This window comes from Pygocentrus nattereri, chromosome 27, assembly GCF_015220715.1.
Source record: "Pygocentrus nattereri isolate fPygNat1 chromosome 27, fPygNat1.pri, whole genome shotgun sequence".
Taxonomy (NCBI): Eukaryota; Metazoa; Chordata; class Actinopteri; order Characiformes; family Serrasalmidae; genus Pygocentrus; species Pygocentrus nattereri.
In genome coordinates this window covers 11,197,692-11,210,417 of record NC_051237.1, presented here as the reverse complement: position 1 = coordinate 11,210,417, position 12,726 = coordinate 11,197,692, and the positions used below count along the sequence as shown (strand labels likewise).

General features: G+C 38.8%; 1 protein-coding gene across 1 annotated transcript in view; it reads left to right on the top strand.

Annotated features, from left to right (window-relative positions):
* csmd3b (CUB and Sushi multiple domains 3b) overlaps positions 1–12,726 on the top strand; it is a 575,187-nt gene that overhangs the window by 218,960 nt on the left and 343,501 nt on the right. Inside the window, 1 exon segment of the mRNA XM_037535436.1 lies at positions 8,920–9,127. Within this exon segment, the coding sequence (XP_037391333.1) occupies positions 8,920–9,127 (208 nt within the window).

Here is a 12,726-nt window from a genome sequence, read left to right as displayed (position 1 = left end):
TATAGCTGCAAAGGGTTGGCCAATATCATATTAAACCCTATGGATCCTAAGATCTCACTCAATTTCATGTGCGTCTGAAAGCAGACGAGTGAATACTTTTGGAAATATATTGTATAAAAGACTACATTAAAATTTCCAGGTTGAAATGGCACAAATCCATATCACAATCATACCTTTTGCCTTAATATGAAACAAATCTAATGTTTTTAGAGCTGTGTGAATGCAAAAATCAGATCTGAGCCACTTTCATATGTGGTCCTAGATCAGATGCATGTGGCTATACAAACTCAATGAGAATGGCCAGATCACATTTTTTTCCCATTGTGAATGCTCATATGTCTGTTATGATCCCATGTTCGGAGCATTGAGCTGGCTTTTTTATATTCTCCACTAATAATGGACAACTGAGAGATGATCAGTGCTAAATTTAATCCTGTTAATGTATTCGTTTGTTGTTTTTCAAGATCCACATCATGCTATTGACTGGAATATGTACATGGTCATGTCAAGGCACAAGTTTGTTCACATTTCCATTACCAAGCCAAAGTGGTACAGATCTAGATTTTTGTCTCAATGGGGCAAGAGTGTTTTTAGAATTGTCTGGACACATTAATGACAATTTCGTGTCACCAACACAAATGTGAACCATTAAGTTAGAAAGATTAAATCTGAGCAAAAACTCAGGTCTCAGATCTCAGACTGAGATGTAATGTGAAAAGATCAGAATTGTGTGTCCACACAGCACAGAAAACATCACATGCATGCCACATTAAAGCAAAAAAAAAACATTTGATCTGTGCTGCTTCAGCCTGGTGATGCAAACATGGCCTCATATGCATAAACAATCATGACAGAAAGATCAAGTCTAAAACAAACAAAAAAGTCATGTAATGTGAACATGCTGAAAGTGACTTGGATCTCATTTTTTGTGTCCACACAGCTCAGATGTCTGTCACATAGAGGTAAAAAAAACTGGATGTGTTCCACTTCAACCTGGTAATGTGAGCGTAGCCTTACTGTATTTGCGTACTCTGATTCTCCTTTACACGAGGTTTCTAAATAGAGAGTTTCCAGTTGACGTACATTTAGCTTCATTTTTTGTGGCAGATAATAATAAAGCCTCAAATTCTGCTTGGTGGCTAAAGTGTTTCATGCCCTGCCTCAGGTATAAGAATAGACACATCAACACTTGGCATAGTATATTGTGCCTGTGCAACCTAATTCAGGCTAAGCAGCATGTACTTTCATATAGATAACATACACAGAATTAATATCTGCACCTGCCCCTGCATACAAATGCATGCATAGACCAGCACTCTGTGCCCCAGTCAGGCTCTGTCCTTTCATTTGTTGAGCTCTTCAGTAAATGAAACAGAGCAAAAGCGCTAGAGCTGCTTGACACAGCTCAATCACTGTATCCCGCCCTCTTGGCTGTCACATCACATGGATTATACAGCATCTCCATCAGGCTTAGATTCCACCTCCACTGTCTGACAGCAAGATGCCCCCTGAGTACACACATGTGGATAGACGTGCCACCCACCGCATGAAAGCAAAATTGGAAAAAATAACTGCTGTCAGAGAGAATTGTCACTGAGATGAAAATAGTAAAATTATGTATAGAGCATGTGCACAAGCTCCTCTATCATGCTTTTCACCACACCAATTGTACTTATTCTCAGCCGTTGTTCTGTCCAGACATTGGCTCCAAAATGTAATAGTGTTGTATTGCTCTATTATTCAAATGTAATTCTGTAATTGCATATTTCATAGCATTGTGAGTTACACAATGAATAGACAATACACAGTGAATTTGACTTATGCTCCATGTCAATAACAATGCTTATAAATGAGGACCTTTTTAGTACAGAATAACCTTCTGAAGAACAAAATTTAAGCACTGCACACTTACAGTTAATATGGTTTTTAAAAGAAAGAGACAAAACAACTTAAAATGTTTGGCTAGTCTGTGGTGTGTATAGCAGCTATGGTACGTAGCTAGCATAATAGTTAATTCAGTTGAAGTTTAACAAAAGTTTAGTTTCAAAGGAATGTTATCTGTAGATTACTACAACCAGATTAACTGATAACTTCAGCTCTTTGGATCTTGTGCAAGCCAGAAATATTGGTACTAAAATGACAAGTTAGCCAAAAGTTGTTTTGCTTTGTTCTCTCTGTCAATCTGGAAGTTTTTCTAGAATTGTAGGCTCATTATTTGAATCTGTATCAAACCTAAAGCCTCTGAGAACCTTTTGTATCCTCTGCACTACTGATGGTTCTCCTAATTTATTTATTTATTTTTAACAATTTGAGTCTTAAATCTCGAGTCCGAGTTGGGTTGTGACACAATTAAAGTCCAAGTCATGAGTTAGTCAACATGCAACTCAAGTCCCTGTCTCTGCTTCAGACAGAATTACTTCAGCCCATTTTATTGAGCTTTGAATGACAAATATTTCATTACATCATGCAGTTTTTAATCATGTGATAACTGATTCTGTGGCTTAAATTGAGGTTCTGTGATATGACAGATATTGCACACCTTTCAGGTTTGAAATAGTGTCATCTCTAATGGTCCACTTCAGTCAGCCGTGTCCGGCACCTAGCCAGGCTGTGGTTGAGCCGATAGACAGGTAGAGTTGTGAGCCCCTGAGGCCAGACCGAGCCACTTCACCTCTCCGCCATTGTTGGATGACAGGTGTGTGACAGGGCCTCTCTCCAGAGCTTCTGCCTTTAGCAGCTCTATCAGCCCTGCATCTCAAACCTGCTCACCATTTCACAGAACACATTCTGTTGTCATTCTGAAGAGCTGGCAATTGTGAGACAGTAGCTACGTTTTTAGAATTTTACTTTTCATTCCCCCTTTGTTAGTTTTATTAAGACCACAAAAATCCTCAGTACTGCTCACAGAGGCACATTGTTTTGAAAAGGTTTCCTGGTTGAGCATATCTCAGGAAGATTATTGTCCACCAGGGCTCCAGACTGAGTGTTGCCACCGGTTGTATTAGATGGTACAACCAATTTTCTGCCATCCCCTGCTTTTTTTCTCAGGGTTTGGGATGATTTGGGAAGCACAGTACTGTAGCTATAAGAGTAAAGAAAGTGTTGGTACACATACTATGCAATTTAAGGAGTTAGGGCATAATATTACAAAGTTACCTGAATGTTGGTTGGAATCTTCACATTGCCAATAAGAAAATTTGCAAATTCAAAATTAGCATTATCATAGAGGTTGTAATAGGATAAACAAAGGCTTCTTGTAATGGTTTCTGCACTCCTATATTATAGTGTGCATGGCTGGGTTATGTTCATGATTCCATGAAAAAAGAAAATGAAAATTTCATGACATGACAAATATGTTTAATATTTCAAATATCTCATATTTGTATTTCCTTACAGACTTGATGATACTGCAGTATGACTATTCTTTACTCTTTACTAATATGGAAAACATTCATTTGATCGGAACAGTAATTCTGTGAAGATTAACACCAGGGATAAAAGGAAAAAACACCAGGGATGCTAAGCAGCAGGGTTGATTCCCATTATTTATAGTGTGCACACTTGTTTTTGCAAATAGAAATATGAGGGACCTTTTCCTTTCTTAAATAATGTAAACACTGCCATGTCAGTGCATGGGAGCATGAGTGCACATTTACTGTTTTTAGAGACATTGAAAGTTGAAAGGGAAAATAAATAAATAAATAAATAAATGTTATGTAGTCATGCTGCTGCAATGGCAAAATAAAAACACTCAATCTGTCAAATGCCAAATGTAACCATTCGTTTGCAGGCTGGAGAGCTGTCAAATGTTATTCATTTGCAAACTACTTGTATACAGCTGTTTTTTTATGGGAGGAACGCCACTCTCTTCTACAGCCATACTAACTACATGGGAATAGTAATAATTGTACGTGTGTTTTTGCCTAGACATATAAACATAAACAGATGATTGATTTTGATTTTGATATGATTTTATTTGGTATATTGGCCTGTTACAGATTATTAAGAGCATGTACACATGACTGATACAAAGAGAACCCTGTCAGCCTTGCTTTTCTCACATTTAAGTGACTGACTATGTTCCGTTCTCCAGAATGGTGCTTCATTTTAGCACTGGAGATCTAAATTGGTAGCAATACACAATACAGCAAATGTGCTTCTCATAATAACACTTGTGGTTCTCATAATAACACGCAATCTTTTCCAACATGTGGGCGTTGTGAACTCAGCGGCAGAGAGAATTGGCTGTTCATTATTCTCAGTAAAGGGACAGACACACATAGACTCTAACTACACATAGACCTCAGGTTTAACTTTCTTTAACTGACGCTTAAGTACCTTTAACAGCGTAATCTGGGTGATTTAGGTTGTGTTGACTGTGTGCTGCCACACTTCCAAAGACTGAAGGAATTGTACCTCTTTTCATCCCTGTATGTTTTTCTGTTTTTGTACGGGTTTAAATGATATGCGTAGCTGCCTGCTTTCAGACGCTCTGCTCTCTGCTTGGGCCCGTTGGCAAAGGATGCATGGAAATGCGGAACTGATTTACAAATGACTGACACAAATGTTTCCCAGAGGGAATCCATCATAGCTCCACAGTCAGTAGCTCCACACCTTCAATACTAATGTCAAGCCTGAGCTACCTTGCAATCTGCTGAAATCATGTTCAGGCATTATGCTGTTCATTACTAAAGAGCAGCGGTATATAAGCGGTTCAGGTCATTTGCAAGGATTTACATATCTTCAGTGTCAGTACTTTTTGTCAGCTCTTTGTGCAGCAGACCAACAAGGTCATTCTGATAACCAGCGTTGTCCTTCAAAAATATGACATTTACAAAAGTCTATCGATATTTGGCTCAGGGTCAGTGATGCACCTCTCAGTCTCTTCCAAGTATCTCATTTGCTGTCTTTGTAGAAACCACAAAATGTGAAAATCGAATATTGTAATTATAGGTAATACCCAGCCTCAGAAAGTGTAGATTTTACACATATTTAATTGTGCTTTTGTGACACATTTAGCCTGTTTACATTTTTCATTGACGTGTTTCCTGTGCAGATCGTATGTGGATATACTTTCTGCATATATTTCTGGATATACTGCATTCCATTTATACTTTTCACTAAAAGGCATCCTCAGTCTGACCAAATGAGATCAGATTTTTCATCCCCCTCAGAGAAAGCGCATCAGCCTACGCGTCATTTCCATTTTCATTTTGTCTATTCTTTTCCCTGTTATGTTCCAATTGGCTTGGATGCTCATTGGGCCAGAGTGCAAGCAGGCTCTTGGTTTTGGGAAAAACTCCAGCCTCATTTATCTGTCATCTTTCAGTGTTTTTTTTTGTTGTTTTGTTTATCCTCTTACCTGCTGGTCAGCGTTTGACAGACGCATTTCCATTTATGTAATTGTATATGAATATCAAAAACTTTTCGTTAAATTTGGTCAAAATTGGTCTCTGACCAGCTCAAGATATGGTTTAAGTGATCCGATCGCAATCCGTTCACTATGGATGTGAACTACCTGTTCTACACTATACTACCTGGGATTGTTTGCACCTGACTTTTCACACATTCAAGTGAAATCCGAAAGTGATCCAATCACCAGAGACGCGTGTTGATGCGAGGTGTAAACAGGATTGTTGATGTAAAATTTTTCACTTATGGGAGTATTAAAAATCGAGACATTAAACAGTTCAGTTTTTCTGTTCTTTACTGTTCATTTCCAATTTTTGCATAAGGAAATAACTCTTTTGTAACAAAAATTGTGTTCTGTTAGCCAAAACGGTCTATTTCGTGTGTAATCAGAAATTTGTAGAATAAAGATTTTAACAGACCAATATGTAAATGTCTAAAATTAAATTAAACTTGACCTTAGAATTGCATCAAACCTGAAAATATGTGTATTGTTACACCTCTATGAGCGGCAGGGTTTTCGAAAAGAAGGTTCTCTCTCTCTCCCTCTCTTTCTCTTTCTCTCTCTCTTTTCTCTCTCTCTCTCTCACACAAACATGCACACACACACACACACACAAAACACCATTACAAACACATAGTTTTTAAACAGACCATCACTTCCTTCATTCTGTGTCTCTACGTCTCTATATCTGTCTCATTGTCCCTCTTCCCTCTCACTATGACTCACAGCTTTAGAGATTTTGGCATGTGTGAAGAAATTGGAAACACTGCATGGTGAATGTAGCACCACACATGAAAGGGAGACTCTTCTCCATTTGGCTCTGAACCCTAGAATATTTTTGTTGTATACTCTCAGAAAGACAAAGAAATCAGAATCAGATTGATTTTGCCAAGTATGACACATATGAAGATTTAGACTTGGTTAGCGCACATATGTATGACATATACTGTACAGAGCAGAGAGAGTCTATTGAAGATTGTCTATTGAATAAAGAAGTATTGAAGGGAAAGGGATGAATACCTTGGCTTTATTGTATTTCTAATAAAGCCAAAAGCAAAGGGGCCCAAAGGAAATTAGTGCACATGTATATGTCTTCAGATGTGAGTAGTTACATTTTCTGAGTTACCTTTTGATGGATAGTACTTTTTTGATATTTATGTAGTTTTGCATGATAATTCTTCTACATTTTCTTTAGCAGTAATTGTGAAGAAGGAATGCGACTTTTTTACTCAGTTGCATAATCATAAACATTCAGTTGCTAAGTTGTTTAGTTTTTTTTTTAATTGTGTTGTGTTGGTTAGAGTTCCTATACTGCTTTTTGACTGGTCACTCTTTAGAGTTTTTAGGAGAGTCATTTTATTTTAGCACAAGAGTGTATCAAACAGAGGATAATAGAGTCTAACAGACTTCAGTTTCTGTGCTGAAAATACTGCATATACTAAGACATTCTACAAGGTACTCAGTACTGCCGATGTGCACAGGTATTCTAGTACTTAGTCAACAGTTCAAGGGGCCAGTATTCAAATACTGAAATCATTATGTAAGTACATCTTACTTTTCCTAAGTAGAAGATGGAGAAAATACACAGACTAATAGTTCAAGCAAGTGCACATTTAATGTTTTAGCAGGACTGTAATATTGATTTCAGTATTCTATGATGTAATTAATGGCTCAATGGGCCAGTATTGGAATTCTAAAATCATTATGTAAGTATATCTTACTTTTCATAAATGAATGATGGAGACAATGCACAGACTAATCATGAGTAATGTAATATGTCAGTTTTGTGAATAAGTTTATTCTACTTTATTGCTATGACACATTTGCCTGCACCTCAGCATATTGCCAAAAATGCGATGTAAAGGATATGGCTGAGAAGGCTGAGGGAGAGTGGACATTGCTAACTGCTCTAGCTGATGTGTGCTAAATCCAGAAACAATGACTTTATATTTCTCTGACAAAATAACATGTTGACACATCATCCACTGAGGAGAAAAGTCTTTGTATAAAAGACAGCAGGTCTCCATCAGCATCTAACGTATACCAGTAGTGTTAGTTCATTAGCTTCTCTGAATATATATATAATCAAGTATTTGCTAGTTCAGACCTTCAAGACATGAATGACAAAGGAGGTAAAGAACATGGGCTGGAGTGCTGCACTTTTGCTTTTAGCTTGATGAAGGAGGGATAGGGCTGTGGAACATGGAGATGGGGTGGTGGCATGCAAAAACATTTTCATGGGAACAAGAAGGTAGAGATGGAAAATTTATAGGACATTATATTGGAAGAAGGAGCTTTGGGCATATTCCTCCTCCCCAGTATCTCATGTGATCATTTGTGAACAATATATTACAAGTGATATCGGCACTTGCCATATAGTGATACATTATGGTACAGATGATCTGTTGATCAATCTGTCGTACAGATGATCTGTCGATAGCCCTCTAGCTATTTATTGGTTATGGTGGTTGGAGAAGCAGTAGTTACATCTTTAATTCTACATGAGCGACAGGTTGAAGTTCCTTAGTGCAACTTCCCACCTCGTCTACATGGGTGCATGTGCGTTTGTGTGCGAATGCTTGTGTGTGCATGGTGTGTGTACCTTTTGTATGATCCACATTGACACGGCTCTTGCCTCTTACTTCTCATTTTGTCTCTCTTTTAAATGTTTCCATGTATTTTTCACTGTTTGCCCGGAACTGAGCACTTGATAGTATGTATGATCCCACGTAAAAGTGATTCTCCACAACAGAGCATCACTTTCTACACATATATTTGTATGCACTGTATGTACATACGCACGGCTTCACGCCATGTCTATATGTACATATAGCTGGATGCTCGTTTTGTATAAATTATATGTATATAATTTATCATGTTTGCACAGACTAGTCCATGTGTCTTTATCTGTACATAACTCTAATGTATCCCAATTTCTTCCCTAAAAATGAGAAAAAAAAATTATGGGAAAATCTCAATCTGGTACATTCTAATCAAATTGGAGAGCATTGAGTATAATAGACAAGAGCAGAGCTCTGAGTCTGTTGGGAAATGCAGCTGGGACCTTGCAGAATTCACGAGAACCCTTACATTAGTTCAGCCCATTGAAAATGCTAAATTATTTTGAAAGTAAATCCTCTGAAGCTCCAGAAGAAACATTAATTCAGCAAAAACAGCATCAAAATGTAGACCTGCCATGAGCTTCATTTAACAGCAGTAGATGCTGGATTACTTATTACTTTCTTTTTAAGATTTAAAGCCTGAGATAGCTAATAACAGATAAGCTAATAATACCTAATGGGCTGGCAAATCTCTTTTGAAGTTAATTTAAATAATACTATTTATATTAGTGTATACATGCTAATTTTATACTCCAATCTGGCATACATATAAAGTGGCCTTTATCCGACCCATTTCAAAGGTTCAGCTGTCATTTTCTGCTGTATACTTTGTGTAGTAAACAAAGGCCGATTCCTAACAGAAGTCTTTTCGTGTTTGGTTGACAGCTGAGGACACATGTGGTGATACTCTGAGGGGTTCAAGTGGCATCATTTCGAGTCCCAATTTCCCGAGTGAATATTACAATAGTGCGGACTGTACGTGGACCATACTTGCTGATCCCGGAGACACCATCTCCATCATTTTTACAGACTTCCAGACGGAGGAAAAATACGACTACTTGGAAGTGGAGGGGTCAGAGCCGCCGACAATATGGTGAGTCACACTTAACTGTCCGCTTTCTGTGTTGTTTGTGTGTGTGTGTCAGCGCAGTCGTGCTTTCCATGCTCATGTGTGGTAGTGTGTTGCTGAGCCGATTCGGTGTTTAATGTTGTGCCTCATTCAGAATTTGTTTAGAGATAACTGAAAGTAGGCCCTTGCACTTAATCCATTTGTGGCCGAGTTATAGTAGAAAAGGTAACTCTTAAATGTAGTGTGCTGTTCATAAGGCATGACACCTACACAAGCCCTTCATTACACAGTGATGTACTTTTGTTTTTACATTTTATGCCATACCACCCCCTGCGTCACATCGTCAGCATTATGTCACTGTGATATACACTAAGGTTTATGTCCACTTGACATCAATGCTGAAAAATGCAGCCTTAACAATATACAAAGCCTACTAGAATAAGCCTTAATAGGCTAAATGTTTATGCAGGTTCCTGTAAGTTGAGTTTTGATGGCTTATGTAGGTGCCATGTAGTTTTATGAACACTGACCTACAGTGAAGTGTTAATACTGAAAAGCAGCTGTTCAGTTTGCATCAAAAGGTTACTCAAAATGCAGAACCTTTCCACTTCCAGGAGTGGAGAGATGTCTAATTGTAAAGGTGTGTGCATGCTTGTTTTCCACCATGCAATCTTGATTCTGCTTTAATGTTGCACCTCGATCTGATGTTTCGAGCTCTAGGTAATGGATACAATCATTAGTTGTATTGGAAGCACCTAATATTTTCTAATGTCCTCATCATAAGTGTTTCATCTCTGCTGCCTATCGATTGTGCACAGATTAGTCTATTGATCTACAGCCCCTCCATTCGTGTCCACCAGTTTGACTGTGACGATAGGTAAAAGGATGGATAATTACTGCACTAAGGAAGAGTCGAGATGTCTAATGCTGGGTTTCATGCGTATCCCTTTTCACATTTTGCTTTGGGTAGAAAATTCATAGCATAACACAGTTACATGTGAAAGAGCTAGTGTTTGCAGTTAAATACCCATCCTATTCTGTGTGGGGATTGCAGATTGAATCCATGCCATATTTTAATTACATTTTGTTTGGAATCTGTGGTTTTCAGCTCAATGAACATCACTGCTCAAAATGGATAAGATAGTCCTTTATTAGTCCCACAACTCTTAGAGTTACGGCAGCAATATGCCGCTGCGCACAAGCTTTCCCCCCCATGCAAAATCCAGTTCCAAACCAGGTTAAAAGCTGGAAGTATTTACTTGGTTGGAGAACAGTTGGAGCTGAAATAGGCACTGGTTTCAGGTTTGCGCCCATGGCGTTGTTAACACATGGTTTACACTGATTTATTCAAGATAATCTCCTACCAGAAAGCAATGGGATGTCAAAGAGGATTTTTAAATCATCAGTGAGCTGATTTGAATATGCATGATATGCAAATAAGCATCCAGGCCCTCTCCTTCGCTGATTGCTGCATAAACAAAGAACAGTGGACATCTGAGGCTGCTGCTACACGCGACACGAAAGGCATCGTGTTCCACCGCCACAGTGTTTGTGTTGCTCACCCATGCGAGACTAGATCCACAGATGAACCTGCCTGACATCACTTAATCATCTGTATCATTAGTTTTGTCTTGTATTAATCTCATTCTATGTGTAATTAATTTGTACTGTAAAGCTGTGCCTGCCTGACATTTCTGGGGACAGTAATAAGACTACAGGAAGCTATCAGCTCATTATATTTACAGCCTATTGTTTATTGTTGCTGTAGTGCTTGTGTGATTTCCTGATGTACACAGATTGAGATTTTAGTCTCCTTTTTCTCGATGAATGTCCCAGAAACAGCTCTGTCTCTCTATGCCTCTCTGTTTCATTCTGTCATTGTATCTCTGCCTTTGTCTCTTAATCGGTTTCTCTCTCTTTTCTCTCTCTCTCTCTCTCTCTCTCTCTCTCTCTCTCTCTCTCTCTCTCTCTCTTTGTTTTCTCTTTTGGGCTCTCTCTCTCATTATTTGTATATTTATCTCTCTCTCCTTCTCTCTTTGTCTCTCTCTCACTGTCTTTATGCCTGTCTTTCTGGCTCCCTCCCCATCTCTCCCCCTCCCTTTTTTCTCTTTACCTCTTTATTTGTATGCCCATCTCTCTATGTCTTCCTCTGTGCGTCTCTCTGTATGTCTCTCTCTGTTTATCTCAGTCGGTATCTCAGTCGGTATCTCTCTCTCTCTCTCTCTGTTTATCTCTCTCTCTCTGTCTCTCTCTCTCTGCATCTCTTTCTCTGTCTCTTTGTATGTCTTTCTCTGTCTCTCTCTCACTCTGTGCGTGCCTTTCTCTCTATATTGCTTGCTCTTTTCATCTCTTCTCTCTCTGTTCCTCTCTCTGTGTTTTCACTCTTTTTGTATGTTTGTGTCTTTACTTCTCTCTTTTATCTGTTTCCCTTTATCTCTTCTCTCTCTCTCTCTCTCTCTCTCTCTCTCTCTCTCTCTCTCTCTCTCTCTCTCTATCTCTTCTCTCTCTCTCTATCTCTATCTCTGTGTCTCTCTCTCTCTCTCTTTCTCTCTCTCTCTCTCTCTCTCTCTCTCTATCTCTTCTCTCTCTCTCTCTCTATCTCTTCTCTCTCTCTCTCTATCTCTGTCTCTCTCTCTCTCTCTCTCTATCTCTTCTCTCTCTCTCTCTATCTCTATCTCTGTGTCTCTCTCTCTCTCTTTCTCTCTCTCTCTCTTTCTCTCTCTCTCTCTCTCTCTCTATCTCTTCTCTCTCTCTATCTCTTCTCTCTCTCTATCTCTGTCTCTCTCTCTCTCTCTCTCTCTCTCTTTGTCTCTCTCTCTCTGTCTCTCTCTCTCTCTCTCTCTCTCTCTCTCTGTCTCTCTCGCTCTCTCTCTCTCTCTCTCTCTCTCTCTCTCTCTGTCAGTCTCTGGACCTCTGCCATCACAAAGTGAATGCACCCAATTAGATTATCCAGGTAGCAAGCTCAGAAGGAAGTCTTGAAAAAAGATGGGCAGATATTCGAGTGCTCTTCTTCAGTGTGCAGTGGAAAGCTTTAAAAAGGGAACAGTCTATTTTTCTTCGTGGCAGTCTTAATGCTTTTTGATTGGTTGGGTTATTTACTGGAGTGGTTTTGTGCTTCAGGTATATTTCTCAGTCTTTCCTCCAAACCGGAATTCTATCTCATTAGAGCTTCTGCATGTGGGTGGGATGCCCTGCGAGCATCCCACTGTTCTACAGAGAAGAGAGAGCTTACAGCAGCCTCAGAACCTGATTACAGGTACGCTGGAAATGCGAAATAGTCCGGATTGTGCTTTAGTTGTCTCTTGGGTTCTTATTTTGCATCTGTTCGCATCATGTCATCAGTCGAAAAAAAAACCCCGAAAGTAATCACTAGGATGACAAGAAAGAAAGGTACCAGTAGGTTTGCGTAGAAATAATGTGGTATATTTCAGTTGCTCCAGTGAAAAGACATTTAGTGCTTGAGTTTTACTTTTTATAGTTATATACTATATATACTATGTTATTATAGGTATTCCAAATTTCAGGGTCTACACATGTTTGTAGTTTGAGCTGAATGAAGAAACATAATAGCATGGCTAGGTCAACCCAAGTTCACACTTTTAATGCTAAATTATGCAAGAACT